At 37.9% G+C, this 24,530-nt stretch overlaps 1 protein-coding gene and 1 pseudogene across 3 annotated transcripts in view; both read left to right on the plus strand.

The window, feature by feature from the left end:
• Grid2 (glutamate ionotropic receptor delta type subunit 2) overlaps nucleotides 1-24,530 on the plus strand; it is a 1,405,618-nt gene that overhangs the window by 806,956 nt on the left and 574,132 nt on the right. For all 3 annotated transcript variants that reach the window (XM_031382072.1, XM_031382070.1, XM_031382071.1), the window contains one exon: nucleotides 7,224-7,385. In XM_031382072.1, coding sequence (XP_031237932.1) covers nucleotides 7,224-7,385 — 162 coding nt within the window. The remainder of the gene's footprint in view (nucleotides 1-7,223; nucleotides 7,386-24,530) is intronic.
• On the plus strand, nucleotides 24,081-24,318 carry LOC116099004 (annotated as a pseudogene).

Consider the following 24,530-nt stretch of genomic DNA (forward strand, 5'->3'; position numbering starts at 1 on the left):
TCCTTTCCTTTCCTTTTCTTTCCTTCCCTTTCCTTTCCTTCCCTTTCCTTCCCTTTCCTTTCCTTCCCTTTCCTTTCTTTCCTCTCCTTTTCTTTTCTTTTCCTTTCTTTTTTTAAAAGAAAAATCCTATTTTCCTCTTTCGCTGGAGATCTCAATCTGTCCATTGGAAGCTGGTATTAAGGAAAGCAGGCACCAGCAGCAGGGGGCCATGGGTTCTTCAGCCCTGCAAAAGGCAGGAGGAAGAAAGAATCAGTCACATTCACCTAAATGCATAGTCAGTAGAGGGCTGTTCTGCAAAACAAACATGCGTGGCCCAGCAGTCTCTGTGTGTGCTGCAGGAGTGGCATGTCTGCATCTGAGGAGATTTAAAGGGTGACCATTAGGTATCAGCAAAGATTAGTCACCATCAATTTTGCAAACCAGAAAAATATAATATATTCCAGAAATGTCATCTTTTAAAAAGTTTAGCATAGAAAATATTTTATTCCCTAGAATTGTTTTAATAATGTGGAAATACAACTCTAAGAAGACTAATTTGTTCCCCACAATATCTCAAGAGGTAATTGTATGAAACAAAGTCTTGGATAACTATTTCCACAGCCTCCTTCACTCATGGGCTGCTTAGAAGATTGCCATTTATCCTAACATTTCTTCAGATTTATTTGTATTAATCCCACGGTTCCAAGGTTGTTTCATATTCAAATAGCTTCTCCTTACTAGATTTTAAATGAGTTTAGCTTTAGCATCTTCCAAGTAAGAGACTGAAGCCTTATCGTGCTTGTCTAAATGTTAGTGGTGCTTTTAATTTTATGTTTGTGATGGATTCTTTACATCATAACTGATTATAATGATAACATGAAAATGACAGGAATCTAAATAAGAAGAACATAAAGTAAGTTTAACTTAGAAAATTATGAAATGTTAAAATCTGTTCCCATCAAAAGAAGTATCAGGAAATATAAACAACACTTAAGAACACCAAAGACGGACATTTGTGGAAAGCAGAGAGCATCAAAGTACATTTGCTTAACAGTGTAACTGTTGATTTAGATAACCACACAACAAGCATTTTCTCTCTGTGTCCCGACCCATACTTAGGGGATGAAGAGGAGTTCTGCAGACACAACACCCCACCTCATAATGTCTTCCTTTTGTGCTCAAATCTACAAATGAATGAGATCAAAACAGTTAAGGTTATTTTAGAAATTGTTTCTTTCACGTTAACTTACCTCTTATGTATGATAGGATTATACTAAATATTTGCTATGCAAAAATGAGAACTGACAGAAACTTTTTATATGGTAAGATTTACATAATTAAGAGAATGCGTTCAGAGCTCTTGAATTTAAAGTATTCCACTACACGCAGAGTACTCGGTACTCAGCCCTTCTTAGGTTTAAAGCTTTATCTCACTCTAGTTAGAGAAAGCAACATAATCAAATGGCCCTCTGCAATAAATTCTGGGTTCTCACAGCCTGGTAGTTCAGAAGTAGCAAGTTCCTTAGGGAAGGAAGCCTGCTCAGCTCAGGTCTGTAAAGCAAAGCAGGTGAGTGGGACCACAGATAGACTTTTATTACAGCATTCTGGGGTGCCCGGTTAAGAGCAATGCCTATGAATGCAAGTATGTAAATGGGGCTCAGGTGTGCACCACTGCTAGAAATTGAATTTTAACATGGACTTATGTGCTGAGAGAAGATGAGGAACTGTGGACCTGTCGGTGGGCTCCTAGTCATTGCCTCTTAAATGAATGAAGAAAGGCAAGACAGGTTTGGAGATCACTGAAGACAAGTTTCATAAATCTTAAATTAGAAATCAAAAAGCAAATAACCCAGGATTAGCTGAAGTTGTATCATAAGTACCAATGACAGGATGAACAGTGGAGTTTGAGGGAAGCAACCCTTCCTGCATGCGGAGACTTTGTTAGCTTGGAAAGAAAAAAGAAGGCTCCCCAGTTTTTCCAAGAAAACCTATCAAGTGTTAGGTTGTTGGTAGGGTTAAGACCATGAATGCAATTTAGAGGGACAAAGCTGGCCTTGTCCAAGCAAACTCATTATAGAATGTAAATCAGTGGGTTAGAAAACACTAGGGTTTCAAGTTTATTGTTGTTGTTCTTGATGTTTTTTGTTTTTTGTTTGTTTGTTTGTTTGTTTTTGACACATGGTTTTTCTATGTAGCCTTGGCTATCCTAGAACTCACTCTATAGACTCAGTTTACCTTGAACTCACAGAGATCCATCTGCCTTTGTCTCCCACCTTTTAGGATTAAAGGCTTGTGCTACCATGCCCAGCTTTGCTTTGAAGATTTGAAGGGTATATATATCCATGGTTAAACCAGGCTTGCTAAATAATTGTCTAGAGCAATCAGTGAACTAGCAGATATGATCGCCATATCACTAATGCAATTTAGAAAGAAAAAGGAAAAGCATGGGAGGCAGAATCAAGGTCCCCGAGACTGGTTTACTGCTACAATCTTCAAGACAAAAGAGAACAGTTCTTTTAATATTAGTATATTTAATAATAGTAGTTTGTAATACTATTCATATTTATATAAGTCATAAAATATATTAGTAAGTTTTTGAGTAATTCATATAAGAGAACTGAGCTGGTGTTTTAGAACAAGCAAAGTCAAACTAAACTTTTTCAAATAGTTTTTTTTAAATCAGTTTATTATATTTGAGGACTACCAGTGTTATTCATTACAAACTAAGTTTATATAATATCTGGCAATGTTCTTCAGAACTCTTTAGGAAAGATGTTGAAAAGTCCAGCAAGGTAGATGCCACTTAGACATTCTCAATCTTTTTTTTTCTTTTTTGTTTTTTTTTCAAGACAGATTTTTTCTGTGTAGCCCTGGCTGTCCTGGAACTCACTCTGCAGACCAGGCTGGCCTCGAACTCAGAAATCCGCCTGCCTCTGCCTCCCAAGTGCTGGGATTAAAGGCGTGCACCACCACTGCCCAGCAGGCATTCTCAATCTTAAGAATAAAATGTCAATACATTCTGTCAATAGGAAAAAGTTCAAATACTAAAAATGTTATTATGTAGTTACTTTAAATTTATAACATCAGCGATTTTATAAAACTAAAATATTTCAAATAATCTGTCAACCAAATTATTTTCCTCTAAGTTATTGAGGAAAACTGAATCACCTATATATGTCAATCCAATCTCTCAAGATTTGACATATCTAGAATGTACTTTAAATTCATTCTGTGGCACTGAATACATTCTAATGTGTATTGCTTAGCACCAGCTCTTCTTTTAAGGTCAGTTTGAGAAGTACAAAGCCATAACCTTCCACCATGCCTAGATAAATAACCTCTACATTATCATTCACAAACTTCTGTCCTCCAGCCTAATTATTCACGTGTCAATTTCCACTTGATCAAAATTGTAAAAGAATGAACGTATATGGGAAAAGATTATGTAGCATTATATAATCAAGGTCAGAACTGTTAGTATTGACTTGCAATAATCCTTAAGGTTGAAATTCCACAGAAATCAAGTAGTTCCACAGTCAATTACATAAAATCTAGGTGGAAGAGCCTTGGTCTGACAGCTGCTCAAAATCGTTACTTTGAAGGCAAATTCAATATGATCACAGTGCAAGTCAAATCTGCTGTGAACCACTTTAATACAGTCCTGGACTCTGTGTCAGAAGCACTTTGCCAAGATCAAGAGAGAGACCGTTTCTCACTCCTATCTCTTAGGCAGCTCACATCTGCATGAATGTGTCAGTTCTAGTTACTAAACTTTTTATAGAAAGGAGAACTGGGAGACAGACAAAGGAAGAGGTCTAGTGTGGCAGGCAGCCTAGAAACTGTACCTGGTGGTGATCAGCAGGGTACAGGGTATTACAGGGCAAGCGGCAGATGGTTCTTGGAGGTTTACTGGTGTCAGAGAACAAGTGGGAGAACAGGAACATGGATCAGTTATGGGAGAATGGATTCTCAAGTGCAAGATTGTAAGAGACAAGATTATGTTCAGATTTTCAGACAGTCGTTCATGTGTAAGGGATGAAAGTGTGCATAAAACTTGAAACCAGCTTTTTACATACTGAGACAGATGGCTTGGCATCACTGTGAGGGAGGAGTCAAAGACCTCATGAGGGCAGTGACCATAAAGTCACTAGATGGTGTTGAAAAGGAGATGAGCAAACATGAACCTCAAAGGAGAATGAGAACCTGCTTGAGGAAGAAGTAGTAGAGTAGGAGAACTAACAGCTCAGAAAAGAGTCAGCATAGCTTTCTGACCAGGCTATTTGCAATGTGGACAAATGGAGGGAAGTAGGCAGGAATTGAAAACATCTCTCATGTGTCAGGCTCAAAAAACATTTGCCATTACAGTGAGCAGAAGGGCTCAGAAAACACATCTTAGGTATGAAGAAAAAGATTCTGAATGGTCAGGTATGAACAAAGAACACCCAAATTCCTTATGTCTTAATTTCTGTCATAATCACCTTTCAACTTGACATTCCTCTCTCAATTTGTCCCACTCTTTGACTTCTTTTGGGAATTGTGTATTTAATCCCAAGTATGTTCCAGATTATTTGGTAAGTCAAGAGGATTTTTAAAAAGTAAGAAGAAGACAAAAACACATCAAACAAACAAACAAAGAAAAACAAGGACATACAGAATGCATCTTCATTCAGAACTTTTAAAAGCCTTAACAGTACAGTGATTTTCAGTGGAGGGTTGAACTGAGTGTTCTTGGAGCCACAGAAAGGATCCAGTGTACTGGAAAGTGGTCCTGTTTAAACACAGTGGATCAAAGAAGCAAAATGCATGAAATGGGATAGGCAATTGGGAACAGTAAGCAGGTGGGTGGTCAAGGTAGGAAGAGATAAAAGAGAGTGAAGCATTAGTGGAACCAGGTATGTAGTACGTTCCTCTATGAAACTTTCATGAAGTAAATTACTCTTTAAAGGACTGCCTAGGTCATCAGGCAGAAAGAAGGATTATCAGAAGTATTCTCCTACAGTATAACATTTGAACAGAACATGACAAAAGTTAGCTAATTGGAGAGAAAAAAAAAGCACACAGAAGGATTCTATCCAGAGATCTCACACAAAGCAAAGGGAGGGTCAAAATATGGATGAAGGTGGAGGAAACTAGTGTAAGGAGTGTTCCAGAACAGCCTGGGAGGCAGGTGAGAAGAGTGGTCCAGGACAGGTGGGAAGCAGGAGTGAGGAGTGGTCCAGGACAGGTGGGAAGCAGGTGTGAAGAGTGTTCCAGAACAGCCTGGGAGACAGGTGAGAAGAGTGGTCCAGGACAGGTGGGAAGCAGGAGTGAGGAGTGGTCCAGGACAGGTGGGAAGCAGGAGTGAGGAGTGGTCCAGAACAGGTGGGAAGCAGGTGTGAAGAGTGTTCCAGAACAGCCTGGGAGGCAGGTGAGAAGAGTGGTCCAGGACAGGTGGGAAGCAGGTGTAAGGAGTGGTCCAGAGTAGACTCAGAAGCAGACGTGATGAGTAGTTTAAGACAGGCTGTGAAGTAGGTGTAAGGAGTGTTCCAGGACAGCCTTGGAGGCAGGTGAGAAGAGTGGTCCAGGACAGGTGGGAAGCAGGAGTGAGGAGTGGTCCAGGACAGGTGGGAAGCAGGGGTGAGGTTCAAGAGAGGCTGAGCAAGGCACATCATTCATGTTATTTTGAGAATTCAGTTGAAAGATTTCTGTGGGTTATCAGGTCTGACCCGTTCATCTTTCATGTGTCTTTTCATTTTTCTATTGGATCCTTGCACTCTCATCCTGACATGAATTCACAGGCTACTTTTAGCTTCAGAGTTCACACTTCATTCATAGTAGGTTTCTTCCATTCTAACCTAGTTCCTTCAACAGTTACCTGTGTTGGGTGATAGTAACAACAGCCAGCAGGGATATTTCCATATAAGAATTACTTCAGTCTTATGGCATACCTAAGTGTCTTCAATGCCCCTTCAAAGCAATTCCCACATCTACTAGTGTGCCTTTTCTATAAATTTACACTTAAAATGATGCCTAACAATCCCAGATGATTAAAGATTCCCTGAACTGTGAAATGAAACCCACAAGGTATTGTTGGGACACTCTGTCTAACGGCTGTGCATAGCATCAAACTCTTATTATTCCAGTGGCTGGATCATGGCAGCATTCTGTAATATGCAGAGACGATGTTGTGAATTTCCTTCTTGATTAATTACAATCACTGACAATCTGCATAGCCTCTCCTTGGTTTGCAGGAAAAACTGTGAAAATGTGACACTTGAAAACCTAAGAAAGCCTGAGTGCTTCAAGGTGAAAATGAGTTTCTATCACTACCTCCCTTGCTCAGCTTTATTTTAAGTTTTCCTTCTGAGACACAATAAATGACATTTGGTGGCTTTTGCTGACCTCTCACCTCTGTTTGTGGTCGTGCATCCTGGATAAATTCTAATCTCCTCTTAAAAACCAGTCAACATTGGTAATAAGCGATAGCTTGGATGGTTATCCTAGCAAGAGTTATTTAAGGATTGCAATAGACCTTGGGGGAAAATGCAGCAGTAATTCAGTTAGCTCCCATTGTAGAAAGCATGGTTACTTTAGACAAAAAGTTACCATAAGCACACGTGCACAGGCGACTGGCTGGTTGTGGCATTTGTCTTGACAGTCGATCATGGAGTCTGTGTATCTCCACAGCTCTTTGTATACACCTAGTCATTCTGATGTTTATATGATAACATCTGATAACTGTCCTTCCTCATTACAAAGTTCTCTAAAGGTACACAAAAGTGACTGCTTCCTACTTTGGATCCTGTGACATTCATATAAGATAAGATTTGAAGCAGTGTTGATAGTTGAATCCATATGAGTAACCAAAACGCGGAAACTTGACGTACTAAGAAACTTTATTACTCAGTGTCCCTTTCAATTTGAGTGTCTTAGGATGTCTACCTCTTCAGAGAGAAATAAGGGCCAGGTGATTTTTCTGAGGACTGACACTAACAGTAGTAGCCTTGCCTCTGTCAAAGCTACTCTCTTTCTTATAATCTTCTCTTTCATACCCAAATAAGCCAGAAAAGCAATTGAGGTATACAATCACATAGACCTTGTTCTCAGTGATAAAACTAGCTAAGGAATGAAAAGAAGAACATCCAGCCTAGTAAGCAACTCAGGGAAGCATGCATGAATGGCAGGAGAGAGCTGCCAAGCTGTCTTCACTCCATGTGGATGGCTAGAGAGGAGGGCCTGATGACTCCTGTCTAATGTCTTTCCAGATTTCTAACCTTTACATCTACGACACGGTGCTTCTGCTTGCGAATGCCTTCCATAAGAAGCTGGAGGACCGTAAATGGCACAGCATGGCAAGCTTGTCGTGTATCAGGAAGAACTCCAAGCCCTGGCAAGGAGGGCGGTCCATGCTGGAGACCATCAAGAAGGTAACTTCCCATGGGCAGCAGGGCTCTGCTCTGCATTGGCACGCAAAGCTGGGTGAGAAGGCAAGAGGGTGTGTGGCTAGTTATCTTTTACAAGTTTGTTTTCTCTTTCACTGACAATGTCCACAAGCCTGGACAGGAAAACGGAGGAATGTAATATTTATAAAAGACAAAGATATATAGAAAAGGGAGGAGGCCTTATTTATAAGGTAAATTATGCAAGGAGAGAACTGGAGGGTGTGAAATTTAAATTGCCATGGTTGTGCCTTTAGGGTAAAGAAACAAAGGTTTTATGGGGCATGTTACAAGGTACAAAATGTTGTTCCTTTGTCTTTTAATTTATCGACCACACCATCAGCTGGAACCACTCGCAATAGGCTTCACGGTTCCTCATTTGAATAATACAAGATAAGCCATTGGATGTGAGAACATTTATCTTCTATTATAAACACGATTTATAAACAGTTAACACGTTACTGTAATGTGAACTGTTTTGGGTGGCAATTGTATACTTCTTCACTGGCAGTGTGTGGCATGCCAGGGTGACCTGACTGCTTAGCTACCTGCTCCATCCCCAGAAGACACTTATGCCATTTGTCTCTTCTCAGTGGTATAAGCACTCTGCAGTTGATTAGCCTCTTTGTCATGTCGTCCTTGGTGACATACTTCGTTTGTCTTGCACAGCTTCTTTGATGTAAAATGAAATGATTAATAAAACAAACAATTTTCTCTTGTACCCTTTACACAGGAGACAGCAGTGAGAAGGTTTATGTTGTTTACCACACATGCTTTTTTTTTTGCCTCATACATTTGCCTTTCTTTCCTGAAACAAAAAGAAAAATGGCTAGTCACTTGAAATATGCACACATTTAAAAAAGACAGTGAAATGTCTAGAAAAAAATTCACATTGAATGTAAAATGGATGCCTAAAGAACAGGAAATGAAGAGAAGTGATTTTTAAGTGGATAATAGACTGATGTTGATGTTGGTACTCTTTCTGTTTTATGAAGAATCACTTTGCTAAAAATTTAGGCTAACAACCAAAGTATTTAAGAATGAGATATGTTGAACACACTGGCAGAGGAACATTTTTTTCAATGGAGAATGAATAAAACAAATAGAAATTAAGGTGTTGCCAAAATCTCCCGGCACTATCTCTGTAGAGATCTGGCAGGTGTGAATCCAAGGGAGGTTGTTGAACATGAGTCTGATCTGCCAATTTATTAATGCCTGATTTGGATTGGACACAGGAACCTGCATCTGTCTGTTTTCTGAAAGCTTTCTCTCAAAAGAGAACAGTGGCCTAGGGGGTTACTTAGGGAATACTTATTCAATGAAACTATAGTTCGAAGGAAAGAGACACTATAACATATGGATGTTTCATAAGTACCAGTTTGATATATGAAACGATTTGATATTGTACTTTTATATTTGAAGTAATCATTTAATATAATAATTATAAAACACTATCTTAGCAGGGTGGTGGTGGCACACGCCCTTAATCCTAGCACTTGGGAGGCAGAGGCAGGCGGATTTCTGAGTTCGAGACCAGCCTGGTCTACAGAGTGAGTTCCAGGACAGCCAGAGCTACACAGAGAAACCCTGTCTCGAAAAACCAAAAACCAAAAACCAAAACAAAAAAAAAAAAAAAAAAAAAAAAAAAAAAAAAAAAAATAAAATGCTATCTTAAATGGCTATTGCATAATACCCTGCAGATATGTACCTCATATTCAAAAGAAATGTATAAATCCCAAGTCTGGAAAACTTAGTCTGAATTATAATGACATGATGCCACATTGCATTTTTACATTACATTTGAATTAGTAGTTCTCAATCCTCCTAATGTTATAACCCTTTAATATAGTTCTTCATGTTCTTCACCCCAACCATAAAATTATTCCACTGCTAGTTCACAAATGTAATTTTGCTACTGTTATGGATCACAATGTAAATATCTGATATGGAGGATATCTGATATGTGTCTCCCATATTGTCCTGATCCATGGGTTGAGAATCATTGGTTTCAATTGACCTTAAGAGAATGTAGTTAATTTTCCCCAATTGTATCTTTTCCCCCTCCCAGTAGAAGTGTTTTGGGTCACTCTACTCAAACGTTGAGAATGATGAGACTGCACACAACTAAGCACTGTGAGAGTGTGTTGGACTCACATAGCAACTCAAGAGAGAAGAGCGGTATTGGCAGGGCTGTCAGAGGTGGACAAAGCCCAGGGATTCGGTAAGCTTGTTTAGAGGCTGAGAATTAGGGCTGAAGAACGTTGTCACCCATGGTAGTTGGAGACATTCCCCCATTAGCATTAAATATGCTGGTGTAGAATTGACTTTCCTAGCAGCCTATCGATATGTGGAACCAAAGGAAAGGCAAAGCCTAGCGAGAAAGGCAGTTTCCATACATCACAAATTTCTGAATTGTTTTTTGTGGTGTTCATGTTCTAATGACAACATTTGAATTTATATTCATGTAAACACAGCACATCTATGCACACTATATATAGATATACAATATTGGTTCATTTTATACAAATCATACAGAGTGTAGAAAAGAACAAGAATGAATTTTAGGCTATGAATTAATTGTATTTCTAATACCAGGATGAAACAAAGGCTTTGGAATATGATGCAGCTGACAACTGTAGTATAAGTGCCGAGTGCAATGGAAGGTTACTGTTCTCATCCTGTTTTAGCTTTGAAATGTGCTATGGGAAGTGGTAATATAGTACTACAAGCAAAACAGATGTTCAACAAGTAGGAAGTAAAGGAAGAAATCCTTTTCTCCCCTAAACTAGGAATCTATAGTAGTAGCACCCCATATCATTGTGGTATACACTATTTTTGTATAGGATCTTTAAAAAAATTGTAATTTTAAATATTTAGCTTCTATCATCTATACTGCCTCTTTTTCGATTATCCTGAAAGATTTAGATTTGTCTTCCATTTTTCCACTGCACTTGGTCCTAAAATATGCTATTAATATCCTATATAAGTATCTGTATTTAAGTGCATGTGCATATGTGCTTTGTGTATGCATACTATGTATATTATATGTGTGTCTATTTATGTGTATATATTATTTTTACATATGTGTATTATATTGTGTTATGTGTATGTGTTTCATTTATGTGTTGTATATATATATATATTGTTTGTATATGTATATATGTTTCTATGTGTGTACATGTATATGTGTGTGCTCTGTATGTGAATTGCTGTATGTATGTGTACACACATATTATTATGAATGGGATATATATTTCAGATAAGGAAGTTATTGATATTTATTTTTTTGATTGATCTAAAAACTTTAAAAACACCTTCTTATACTTCTCTTGTGCTTTTCAAATGCAAGTAGATATTATTTGCAAATAAAATCACTTTGTTATCATTTTATCTTTCTTAAAACATCTTAATACATTTCCAAATACACTTCAAAGATATAATTTATATGACATTATCTTACATACAAAATATTTACAAGAATTAGGTATATGAAGATTATTATTTGAAAAGATAGTTTTTTTAATTTATAGTACAGAAGATTCTAGTTTTTTAATCTTAAAATTCCAACTTTTTACTAATAACCCAATTTTGGAGTAGTGAGATAAAATAACATATAATTAACCTATTTGATCATATTATTCTAACTTATTAAATACTTATTTAATTACTTCTAACCTAGATTCCTCAATTTTAAGCTGTAGAAAATTATATTTCAGAAGACGTAAATGACGGTATAGATTTACTAAGACTGCATAGATTATTAGTTCTAAATACCGTGTTCCTTGGCTAAAATTATGTTATTTATTCATTCACTCTTTTCCTTGCTCATAGTAATGCTTGGAATACCCTGGCCAAACTCATTTGGTTAAGAAAACACCTACACCTTAAAATGACTGGAATAGCAATTTATATTATTGTAAAGACTGTATCTAAATTTCCATGACTGTTCTTACAGTCTTTATCATGACTGTTTTTAATTTGCATTTAGTTGCAGTTGCAATGTTGGCATTTAGGAAGAAGCAAGCATGTGATATAACTGAATTTATTGATGTTTCATAATAGATAATGAGCTTTTCAAATATGTTTAATTAAATATGTAAAATCATTAGATGCTGACCAGATATAAAAGGTAGAAGAAGATATCCATAGACAGACAACAGACTGAAGAACCACATCTGAAAGGATCTTTTTATAATGTGTATAAATTATTGTAGACAGGGCAGAATGTATCAGCTCTCCGGAAGATAGCACAGCTATGCCATGCCCATGCAAAGAGGATAACTTATGTTTATCTATACAATCCTTAGTCTTTAAATGGTAGCTTGTGCTTACTCTTGACAAGTATAAATATTCTTTATTTTTTTTTTTAGTTTAAATGTTTGTTTGCCTAGTATCTTTTAATTTCATTATATTTTTATTTTTAGGATTTTCATACATGGATATAATAAATATGATCATATACATAAGAAAACAAACAAGTGGGACCACCCTCAAAAATATAAAATTCTGACCTAAGTTCAAGACCTTCTCTGATTAAGAGCAACCCGTGTTATGGGCATAAAGATAAATGTTTAGAAGGTAACTTGACAACAATACAGCAAAGGAGTAATAGCAGCATACTGCGATCTAGGACCTCTGTAGCCATGGGTTTCCGACCAGAATTACAGTAGACTTCATGAAATAGTCTCTTATGGAACAGGTAAAAAGTAAGAATAAAATGATTTGCTACTCCATAGCAACCATGGTAGTAGTGTACCAGTAGGGCGATCCCACCTGACAGTAGCCTGAAGAGTCCAGCACTGGGTGAGACTTTTAATTTCTTTTCTCTTCCCCCAGCACACATAGAAAAGCTTCAGCACTATAAAAATGTAGCCATTCAGAAGGAAGTTTGAAATTTTGTTTTAAATTGATATCTCAATGTCCTGAAACAAAAACATGTGGAATTCTCAGCAATATGTCTTTCCATGTGGGTATGGTAGGTAACCAACAGCCTGTTATGTTTTAGGTGATTTCTGTGGCCTTCTTGCCCCATATAACTAATAGATAGATACACTGTGCCTGGCATTGTGATTTTCACTTACTACCCAGTGCCATATAGGGGCTTTGTGAACTCATGCCTGGTAATTCTATTTAAACCCTACAGGGTTTTTTGTTGTTGTTGTTGTTGTTTTTTGTTGTTTTTTTTTTTTTTTTTAGAAATTATCATGTTAATTAGCATCTTTCCACAAAGCTTGCTTTCTTGGCTCTAGCTAAAATGCTCACACACTATTCTCTCCTCCCTTATGCTCACACCCTTATCCAAATTTAACCCTGTAACCTCTGAAACCCCCTACCCACCTCTTTCATGCCACATGCATGCAACTAGTCATCCAATCATGCCTTAAACCTATGACTTCTCATATGCCCCTCCTTGAACTAGCTCTCACCTTTATTCTATGATTTCCCCTATGAGCCACAACATTTCTTGATATGCTTTTGTGTCTCTAGTGTTATATACCTCTACATTTTTAATTGTTTTAATCAACTATTGTTCCTCGCTTGAAGTATATTCTCTATCAAACACTGGAGTCTGACTTTTAATTGTGCCTCAAGTTAAACAAACATAGAACATACCTATGAGAGAAAATATGCAACACTGTCTTTTTTTTTATTTCATCTATTCAACTGCAAATTTCATTTTTCTTTTCCTCTGAGTAGTAGTCCATTGTGTATATGTACCACGTTTTCCTCATCCATTCTTCTGTTGATAGATATCTGTCTAGGTTGATTCTATCTCCTACCTACTGTGAGTAGAGCAGCTATGAACATAAATGTGTAAGTTTCTCTGTAGGCGGATATAAGCCTATGGGTAAAACAGGGATAGTGCAGCTGGGTCATATGGCATAAAGAGAATATTCACAATAACATCTATGCCCGTAATTAGATGTTTTGCTAATTTCATTGTATCTCTAAGCTCTCTTGTGTTCTGTAAACACACACACACACACACACACACACACACATTTAATTTATCATCGATTTTTACTGAGTAGCCCAATTACTCTGCCATATCTTCTGGATAATCTGTTTTGCATATTGGTGAAGCTTTCCACTGAGCTTTTTATTTGGCTTATATTGAGTGTTTCATTTCCTGCTTCAATTCAATTTAGTTTTTTTCATAAATCTCTTTATTGAATTCTATCTTCATATATTGGATTGACCTCATCATTTAGATCATTTTTGTGAGATTGGAGTGAAGCTTTATTGTCCTTGAGTTGTTTCAACATAGTTATGCTTACACCTTTAAATTCTTTGTTTTTGGAATTTTGTCTAAATCATTCTCTCTGGGAGTCATTAGTGTGGAACTAATACTATCCTGGAACAGCATATTATTTTGATTTTTTTTCCATTTTGTTTTTGTTTTTAAGTTCCAACTTGAGCATCTAGAGTTAGTTTTTTGAAAGAAATTTTTGCTTTCTTTTTTTGTATTTAATTATTATTTTTTTACACTCCAGATTTTATTCTCCACCCACTCTGTCAAACCTCCTACTGTTCCACATCCCATACCTCCTCCCCAGCTCCCTGTCTCCATGATGATGTCCCCACTCCTCCCCCCAAACAGACCTCTAAACTCCCTGTGGCCTCCAGTCTCTTGAGGGTTAAGTGCATCTTCTGTGACTGGGTCCAGACCTGGGAATCCTCGGCTGTATATGTTTTGGGGACCTCATATCAGCTGGTATATGCTGCCTCGTTGGTGGTCCAGTGTTTGAGGGGTCCAGGTTAATTGAGACGGCTCATTCTCCTACAGGGTCTCCCTCCACCTCAGCTTCTTCCAGCTTTTCCCTAATTCAACCTCAGGGGGCAGTAGCTTCTGCCCATTGATTGGGTGCAAATATCTACATCTGACTCTTTCAGCTACTTCTCAGGTTTATCTTGTTAAAAATATTCCTCCTTTCAATGGAGGTGGTTACAATGTTCAAGATATTACTAACTCATAGGACCATAGAGCTATCACTTTATGTCACAGAATTTATATGTAGAATCCAAAGCTCTATCCTTAGTCCTGTTTGGAGAGTCAGATACTGTTGTTTGTAAACTCAAGTCTCTTGCATGGGTCTGTAGCTTGGGCTGGAAGTTGTGTGACTCCTCCTGTCTGTGGTCTTACTCTAAGACAACTATGGCACCCTCTGTGGATTTTCAGCTCCCTACACAGCTGGTTGGTAACTCCCATAATATGACTGTGCATCTTTCACATGCTGGGTCAGTTCAGTCCTTTTGCTTGTGTCTGTAACCTTTACCAGGAGCTGTGAAATCTTGGGTACTTGTGGTTCTTATTTTGGATCTGATTAAACCACACTCTGGGTTTTGAACCTTCTGCTGCTCTCTACTGTGAGGCAGAAAACTTTACCAGTGTCTATAGGACTTTTATCCTAGATTAGATATAGCGTTAAGGTTCTTAATATTGAAATAATTGCAAAAAATGTATCTCTCCTTCAAGCAGATGTTTATAAAACATATGGAAAACATATCTATATTATGGAATTCATAGCACAAAGTCTTTTATAGTATTACTCAAAAGCTTACAGTCAAGTACTGAATATTGACTATACCCAAGCTTGTCTTCTAAGACCTGTGATGTGGTACCAGACACATCGGAAAGGATATTGTAAACTCATAGAGAAGAGTATGTTGTGTTACAGTTCACACTCAAGCAAGCTTTATGGGAAGGACATGTCATGCTTGTTGCCGGGTTTTTGGCTACTTTTTGAGTATTTTTCTTCTATCCCATCAACCCCTAACACTAGATAGGAAAGAAAAAAGGATAGAGAGGAAAGAAGACATAGTTATCATTAGATTACTTCCTGCCGATTAGGGGTATCACATTCCTTGAGGCATGTTTGATTTTTCCTGTCATGATATTTAATGTATCCTTCTGGTTGTTTCTTCTTTGTGCGTGGTTACTTAATGAACCACAACCAACAGCAAACAAGCAACAATCCACCAATAGCAACAACAAAGCCTCTTGGGGCCTTAGCATTTACATACCCTCGGAAGAGTCTCTAGAATTCACACACATGCAGAGACTATCTGCAGCTGTTAAAATCGCAATCTTACTAGAGCACTAGGTAAGTCATAGTCAGCTGCTGTGGACAATCTGTATCCCACATCTGGGATTCAAATGAAAGCATATGCTTATAATATGTCTGTGTTTTTCAAAGAAACCAAGATTCTCGCTAAATATGTCTGCCAAAGCACACAGCAGTGGAGCTGAATTTCTTTACAGGTTTTGTTTTGCTGCTTTCCCCATTTCCTGAGAGAATTCTGTAACAAATGGTTACTATCTGTTGTGGGAAATAAAAAGAATGGCAAGTTCCTGTGCTATACCCAACTACTCTCTGCCCACAGTCCCGCTGTCTCTAGGCTAGCCTCTGCTGTGGTTTTTCCAGCTCTGGTTCTCCTGCCTCAGAGCTGCCTGTACCTTGTCAGCCATCCACCCTCTGTGGTTAGTGGTCCCAAATTCCAGTAACCCAGTAAATCTAAACTCTAGAAACTTATAATTAATCAATCAGATTTGTATATCAGTAAATTCTCAGTTCACAAGATGCCCACACAATATTTTCAGAGCCAATTGATAATGATACAAGCTGCCCACCTAGATTAGACAAGTTATCCAAATTATTCTACCCCTATATGATATTATAGCTGTCTGTAGCTATTTAAAGCCATGCAGAATCTGAATTGTCCTGTTTGTCCTCCATCTTCCTCCTCCCTCTTCTCCTGGGTCATTCCCTGTCTCTGAAACTCTTAGTTCTGCCTCCCTTTTCCCTGTCCAATCACAGCTTCTTGTTGTATTAATATTTAAATTAATTGGAGAGGGACAATTCTGCTACAACTATCAAACTAAATCTTAATTCTTAATCTTGAGATACATACAAATGATCCTGGATCACATTTGCTGGCTTTTCAGTTTTACCTCTTGTTTGATGCAGTCTTGCTTCTTCTAGTCTCTTTCATATGGTTTCTCCACAGTACTTTAAGCAAACATTCTATGTACAATCAAATTTCCATCACAGAGCTGGTTCCATTGGGACTTGGCTTAAAATAGAAAATAATTAGAAAGACTTGGAGGGACCTTATGGCATCTCAAAAGAGACCTAAAAAGTAACAGGCTTTGCTATGAGAGCTGTAAGGAAGATGTTCCAGATGGTGAGACACTCTCGCTGACACTGCTACTGGAATCAATCATATATACAATGATAAAGGTTGATTAATTTTCCAAATGCATAGAACACATGAAGAGAATTATCTGATCTGGAAAGAAGATGACAAAAAGGAACTTACTTAATGGATCAATAAAATATGAAAATCTATTTCAGATAAAATCATACCTGAGTTTTAGAAAGAAACAATTACAGCTTTGTTTAAAAACAAAAGAGCAAATGAAAAATGTTTATTGAAAATTCATGATTATAAATAAAAATCACTAGCCAGTTTATATGTACTCTATATAAGTTAACAAAAATTCTCTGGCTCAAGTAGTGTCTCATTGGCTTAATTGTTCAATTTCTTAAATCCTTGTGGTAATTATTTTTAATTTTTATTTAAAAAGAAACTAGAAAATGCTAGTGTACCAGAGGTTTCTGTAAGTAACAGTATATTATCTCATATTGGTTGATAGTTAAAAGGTGTGTGTTTAAATGTATTGATGTTTGACAAAGAGTTATTTGGTTGCCAAAAATACCAAAATGCCTCCAGTTTCCAAATGTAAAATATTTTCATTCACTAAGTATTGATTAAATGCTGCCATGTATTATACTTTTTAGATCACAGAATAAGGGAGGAAAATAGAAATATCAAAAATAATTACAAGTGTGATCAGTTCTGTGTAAGGAGAGATGCCAGCTGCTCTGAGAATTTGTGACTGAAGACTATACTTAACATAGAGTATTGTTTAAGAAGAGGAGGTCCAAGCCAAGAAAAGGATGGCAGGGAGTCCTAGGAAAGTGAAATAATGAATGTTTTACATGGTTTAGAAGCTATAATGCAAGCTTCCAATGGAGAAACCATAATGCAAGCTTCCAAAGGAGAGAAGCAACCAAAACTCCTACCCAGCTATGATGATTGTGAACCCCTAAGACCAGCATGGAATCATATACTTAACAACTCAGTAGTAGCACAAATACCCTGGCCATAATGAATAACTATTTGATTGGACTTAGGACCTGCTCAACAAGAAAGAAATCATGCTTAGCGCAGAAAACGTGGCCAGCTGCCTTGGTGAAGTCATGGATCATGGAAGAGAGCCTACAACTGTCACTTAACTAAAACAGCATATTCTCTACTGGGATAAGGTATTCTTATAGTGTCCTAAGCAAGGTATTGATAACTCCAGATGCCCTCGGACTTTCAAGGAAAGAGCCATTATAGAACTCTACTGATGAGGACAGAACATATATGGGCATCAGTGTAGAGGCTCATACTCCTCCGTAGAACACACATGGGTCAGGCTACAGCCTCTACATCCATGCAGTCAGGTACAAGTGGCAGGTCTTCAGGGCACTGAGAAGTTATTAGGAGATTACAGGAAGCAATGATAAAGAGGAATCCTAAAAAGAGAAAGATGGTTCATGCCATAGGCAAGATGAAATATAGGTTATTTTATTTGCAATCTTTCAAAAATATAAATCCTTAGAGTAAAAGAACATATTGGCTTTCTGTGGAAAAACAATAATATATCATTGAATATGTACATATCTGAAGGAGGAAAATATGATATGCATGAACACAACTTGAAATATAAAATGCAATTTTTACAAATAAGCAGACTTTTGTCATGGTACTTTTCAAAAGTTGCACAGTGGGTAAGGTACATACCATGCAATGAAGAAGACCTGAGTTCAGATCCTCAGCATTCACATTAAAAAAAAACAGTAGGGATTGATAGCCAATTAATGGATTAACCTCAGAAAGTTCTAGATTAATTGAGAGACCCAGTTTCAAAACATAGGGAGGAGTTGTATTGAGGAACTCAGAGGACATTGACTTTTCCTGTCCATATTCACAAGTATTAGATAGAGCGTGTGTGTGTGTGTGTGTGTGTGTGTGTGTGTGTATGTGTGTGTGTGTGTATGTGTGAACAAACATAAGCAAATATCATTTATACCCTTTAAAATACTCTCAGAATTCACCAATGAATGTTCAAAGTTTAGTTCATTTGTCTTATAAAGCAGGTAACAGCACATTTTAATTTTGTTCAAATGCTCATTTTTTGAGCAAGCCACTTTAAAATATATATCTATATGAGACAAGCAAAATGCATACATAGTTTAGAAAGAAAACTAGAAAGGACAGGAGTATTTATCCTTAATGAATGAGTTATACTTGCTTCCTTTAAGGCATGGACAATATCATCTATTAAGCTATAAGTTTTTACTATGAATAATATAGCTATAAGTATGTTCTAATGTAAATGTATGCAAGAAAATGTTATATGCTGCTTCAAAATTTTCTAAACATTTCATACAAATTAGCTGACCTTTACTGAGTGTAGTTTTTTAAAGCTACCATCTCTGCCTGGGACTGGACCCACCCTCTGTCCACACCCGGCTTTCTTTTTGTTTTACCTGCTTAGCTCTGTGTTCAAATCCGGCTTCCTTTTCTACCTGTCTTTGCTCCAGGGAGGAGCTCCCTACCAGCTCCCACCAGAAACCCTAGAATCCCGGGTTAAAGGATACACAGACAGTTTTGTTATTTTATAAATTGCCGACTAGGCCCAATTTCTGGGCACCGATAACTCCAGCCTACAAAGGCGTGCCCTTACCAATTTATTATCTCTGTCTCTTCCCCCACCCTAAATTTAGTGGCTTGTTCCACCTAGCCCTTGCCAAACATCCTTGGCCACCTGCCTGCGTGTAACAGAGGCCACGGGCCTTAGCTTCCCTGAAGGCCTCACATGATTGTTACATCCTTCTTCTTCCAAAGCATGGCAGAAAAACCCTTGCTTTGTGTCTCTCTTTTCCTCCTGGAACCTGAAAGTCTCACCAATATCTTCTGCCCAGCAGTTGCCTCCCTCCTTTACTGACAAATCAAGAATCCAATTGGGGAACAGGGTTAGCATCAGAACCTCCCCTTACAGACATTTGTGCCTATTTTGGAACTATCACATCATTTCTGATGATATTTGTCTATACATCACTGTCTTAATTCAGGTTACTGAGCCCAAACAGGGAAGGAACCTGGAGGGAGAAGCTGATGCACAGGCCATGGAGGAGTGCTACTTACTGTCTTTGGTCCTTATGGTTTGCTCAGACTGCTTTCTTATGGAAACCAGGACCATCAGCTCAGTGATGGTCCCACCCACAATATGCTGGGCCCTCCCACAACTATCACTCATTAAGAACATGCCTAACAGGCTTTCCTATAACCCAAACCTATGGTGGCATTAACTCAATGCCTCCCTCCTCTCAGATGACTTTAGCTATATCAAGTTGGTCTTAAACTATCCAGCACAATCACTAAAGGAAATGCAATGTTTTCTTCCTGCTGAGGATTTTTAAGCTCATAAACAACCCAAAAGTATAGTCAATCTGAGTAATCATATTCTTTTCTTCTTTTATTAATTTATTAATCTACTTATTCCTTTTTGATCCTGGCTGCAGCCCCAATCCCTCCTCTCCTCACAAATCCCCAACTCATTATCCCCTCCCCTCTCCTTAGGGAAAGGGAATCACTGCTTGGGCACTACCCTGCCCTGGGACATTAATTGCATCTTCTCCCACTGAATCTGGACTGGACAGTCCAACTAAATGAAGGGGATCCAATGACAGGAACAAAGTCAGAGACAGCTCCTGCTCAAATTGCTAAGGGACCCATTTAAAGATCAAGCTGCTTGCTCATCAATGACAAATATGTAGAACACCCTAGGTTCAATCCTTGTATGCTATTTGTTGGTGGTTCAGTCTCTGTGAGCCCCTAGTTGACTCTGTAACTCTTCCTTTGGTGTCTTTGAACATCAGCCCTCCTAATCCCATTCCCCACTCTTCCATATAATTCCCCTAGCTCCACCTGATGTTTGGCTGTGGGTCGCTTCATCTGTTTCCATCAGCTGCTGGACGAACCCTCTCAGGAAACATTTATGCTGGGCTACTGTCTGTAAGCATAGCAGAGTATTATTAATAGTGTCAGGGGTTGGCCCTTACTATAATCTATGCTCCACCTTTGTCCCTGCACATCTTGTAGGCAAGACAAATTTTGGGTTGAAGGTTTTATTGGTGGGCTGATATCCCCCTCTCTCCACTGGAAGTCCCATCTGGCTATAAGAGGTGACCACTTCAGTGCCTATATTCCCCAGTTGCTAGGAATCTTAGCTAGGGTCACCCTATAAACTCCTGGGAATCTCCCTATTCTGGGTCTCAGGCTAGTATCAGAGATGCTCCCTACCAGTTCTCTCTTCCAGATCTCTTCCACTCCATTTCTCCCTGCAGCTGATCCTCTTCACTGTTCTCCTCCTCGCCCCTTTTCCCAACCAGTTCTCTCTCTCCACACACCTCTCATGCTTATTTTATTTCTTCTGAGTGATATTCAAGCCTCCTCTTTTAGGCTCTCCTTATTACTTAGTTCTTTGGGTCTGTGGATTGTAGCATGGTTATTCTGTACTTTGTGGTTAATGTCCACTTATAAGTGAGTACATACCATGCATGTCTTTCTGAGTCTGTGTTATCTCACTCAGGACAATAGTTTCTAGTTCCATACATTTTCCAGCAAATTTCATGATATCTTTGCTTTTAATAGCTAAGTAGTATTCTATTATATAGATGTACCACATTTTCTTTATCCATTCTTCAGTTGAGGGACATCTATGTTGTTTTCAGTTTCTGGCTATTACAAATAAAGCTGATATGAACATGAATGAGTAAGAGTTATATTGTGGGGTATCTTTTGCGTACATGCCCAGGAGTGGTATTGATGGGTCTTGAGGTTGAAATTTTTCCCTTTTTCTGAGAAACCTCAAATTGAATTTGGCAATGGATTTGTATTCTCCTTGATCCACATTTTCACTAGCATGTGCTACCACTGAGATTTTTTTTTAATGTTAGACATTCTGATGGTTGTCAGATGGATCTCAGAGTCCTGGCATCAAGGATATCCAGCCAATAACAGGAACAACCAGATGGTTAAAGGACAGTGTAAGAATACAATAGACAAGAGGCAGGGCAATATGTCCTGATATCCTGCTACAGACAGCCCTGGATATGCTAACAGCCAAAGCACAAGAACATGACCTTAAATCCAGTATTATAAAGATGATAGAGGTCTTTAAAGAGGAAATTAATAAGTCCCATAAAGAAATACAGGAAAGTACAATCAAATACATGAATGAAGTGAATAAAACTGTCCTAGAATTGATAATGGATGTAGACTCAATAAAGAAAACACAGACTGGAGATGAAAAACCTAAGAAAGAGAAAAGAAACTACAGAAGCAAGAACAGAATACAGGACATGGAAGAGAGAATCTTAAACATAGAGGATATGTTTGAAGAAATAGAAACACTGGTCAAAGAAAATGCTAAATCTTAATAGTTCATGATGCAAAACATCCAAGAAATCTGGGACAGTATGAAAAGACCAAACAAGAATAATAGGAATAAAAGAAGAAGATTCCCAGCTACAAGATCAAAAAAATATTTTCATCAAAATCACAGAAAAAAAAATTCCCCAAATCTAAAGACAAATATACCTATATACATACACAAAGATTGCAAAACACCAAATTGATTGGATCAAAACAGCAAATTCTCTCACCACATAATAAAAACACATGTACAGAACAAATACAGAATATTAAAAGTTGTAAGAGAAAAAGACCTTGTAACAAGTAACAGAAGACTTATCCAAATCACAACCTACTTCTCATCAGAGAATCTAAAAGCTAGAAAGACCTTGGTAGATGTCTTGTAGACTCCAAGAGACCACCAATATCAACCCAGACTACTATACATGGAAAAATTTTCAATCACCATAGAAGGAGAAAATAAATATATTATAACAAAACCAATCTTAAACATTATCTATCTATAAATCCAGCCTTATGGAAAGTACTTGAAGGAAAATGTCAACCCAAGGAGGCTAACTACACTCAAGAAACCACAGGAAATAAATAACCTCATATCAATAAAGGAGCACAAACACACAAACACACACACAAACACACAAAATCACCATCTTCAGCAAAATAACAGGAATTAACAATTCCTGGTTATTAATATCTCTCAACATCAATAGACTCAATTCTGCAATGAAAAGACAGAGGCTAACAGAATGGATGCAAAAAATGGGATCCTTCATGCTGCTGCACATGAGTAATCATTTTCTTAATGCCTTTCCCCCCAATTTTTCTCAGCCACAATGGAACAAGATACTTTGGTCTACTTAGAAGTGTATTATTTAATTTGTTATTTAAATTTAGGGATAAATGTTTCTCAAGCTTTGCTTCTCCCACTTTTAACTTTTCTTTCCTTTTTCTTCTTGTTTTCTTCTCTATTCGTTGCCCATGATATTTCTATATTATGTGTATAGAATAAAATCCAAAGTAACATACTCAGTATTTTTAAGATCCTTGAGCAGCAGTTCTGACAGTCAGTGTTTGCTTTATCAATGATCCGTTAGCTTATATTGTCTAGAATCGTCTGTATCACTACGAGATTTACAAATACAACCATGGGTACAGAAAGGTAATAACCATTCATCATGCCCAACCAGAATGTTTTTGCCAACTTCTACTTTCAAGGTTAATCAGAAGATAGATGAAAAAAACAACTCAAGAGCACTGGAATCTTAAAACAAACAACAAAAAGATCAGGTTAAACCTGGCTGAGATAACAAAGAATGTTGTTTAAAGAGCTTATTTGCTTACAGTGTTGACCTCTTGAGCATCCTAGACAACTTCCTGAGGGCAGAATCCTCTGATTATGCATGTCAAAAGCTCATTAATGATAGAGCAGGAAGAAGATAAATTACAAAGTCAAAAAGGTGAGCAAGGAAGGGCCGCAGCAAACTAAGTGCAAGTCCTCTGATTTATGGCTTTTATGCTTGTTTCCTATAAATGCATTAAGTCACACAGTGGAAGCTGCTCCCTGAAGAGGAGGACCTGGCCCTGCACAGCCATAGCTTACCAACTGGGAAGACTGAAAAAGAAGTAAAAGAGTGATTGGATGTTTAAAACTTGCTGGGGTTAGAATTTTCCATAGAGTAATCACAAGAATACACGATACCTTCTAGAAATTCACTTCTAGAAGTGAGACAATAAGCAAGAATTCGCACGTATTTAGGAGATATTTTGAGGTGGGATGAGAATAAAAGCTTTTTGTAACAGAGGAATATGATATAGCTAGCCATGGTTGGACTGGAATTCACTATGCAGACCATGTTGGTCTCTAACCTAAAGAGTTCTACCTACTTTTGCATCCCAAGTGCTGGCATAAAGCTTTGTGCCTTCAATCTTGCAGGAAAGATTCTGTAGGCTAGTGAGATGTCTGAATGCCTTACCCACAAGCCTGATAACCTGAGTTTTATCTCTGGAATACGTTGTGGAAGAGGAGAGCTAACTCCTGCAAGTTACCCTTTTCTCTGCAGTCATGCAATGTGGCTCCTGCCAACGTGTTCTTCTGGTGCTGTACCAGTAGTTTCTTCTGTATGGGCCAAAATGGAGCTCAAGAGCATGAGTAGGTATGCTAGCCCAGTGAAACTGGCTGTCTTCCCACCCGAGTGTGGTACTTCTAGCCATTAGCACGTTCTTCACTGTCGGGTTCTTTGTTTACAAGGTTACTTCTAATAAGTACACATGTGGTATTTACAAAGAGCTCTTCATCTCCTTGGTGGCCTCAGTCTTCATGAACTTTGAAGTCTTCTTTCTCTTTCTTGGAGTTAGCATCTACTTATGAGTTCCGAAGGGCACCCAACAGGCAGCTCACCAAGCCCCTGCTTTTATAAAATTAATTTTACCATTGCTAATTGTTCCCACTTGTTTTTACAATAAAGGCAAATGTGTGAGAAGCAAAAAAGAAAGAGAAGAGGAATTCATACTAAAGATTGGAAACATTAAGTTGACTACCACGGACCGGGGTTTCTTGTTCCGCGGGATGAGGGATTCTGG

The sequence above is a fragment of the Mastomys coucha genome, unplaced genomic scaffold (genome assembly GCF_008632895.1).
Source record: "Mastomys coucha isolate ucsf_1 unplaced genomic scaffold, UCSF_Mcou_1 pScaffold20, whole genome shotgun sequence".
NCBI classification, from domain to species: domain Eukaryota; kingdom Metazoa; phylum Chordata; class Mammalia; order Rodentia; family Muridae; genus Mastomys; species Mastomys coucha.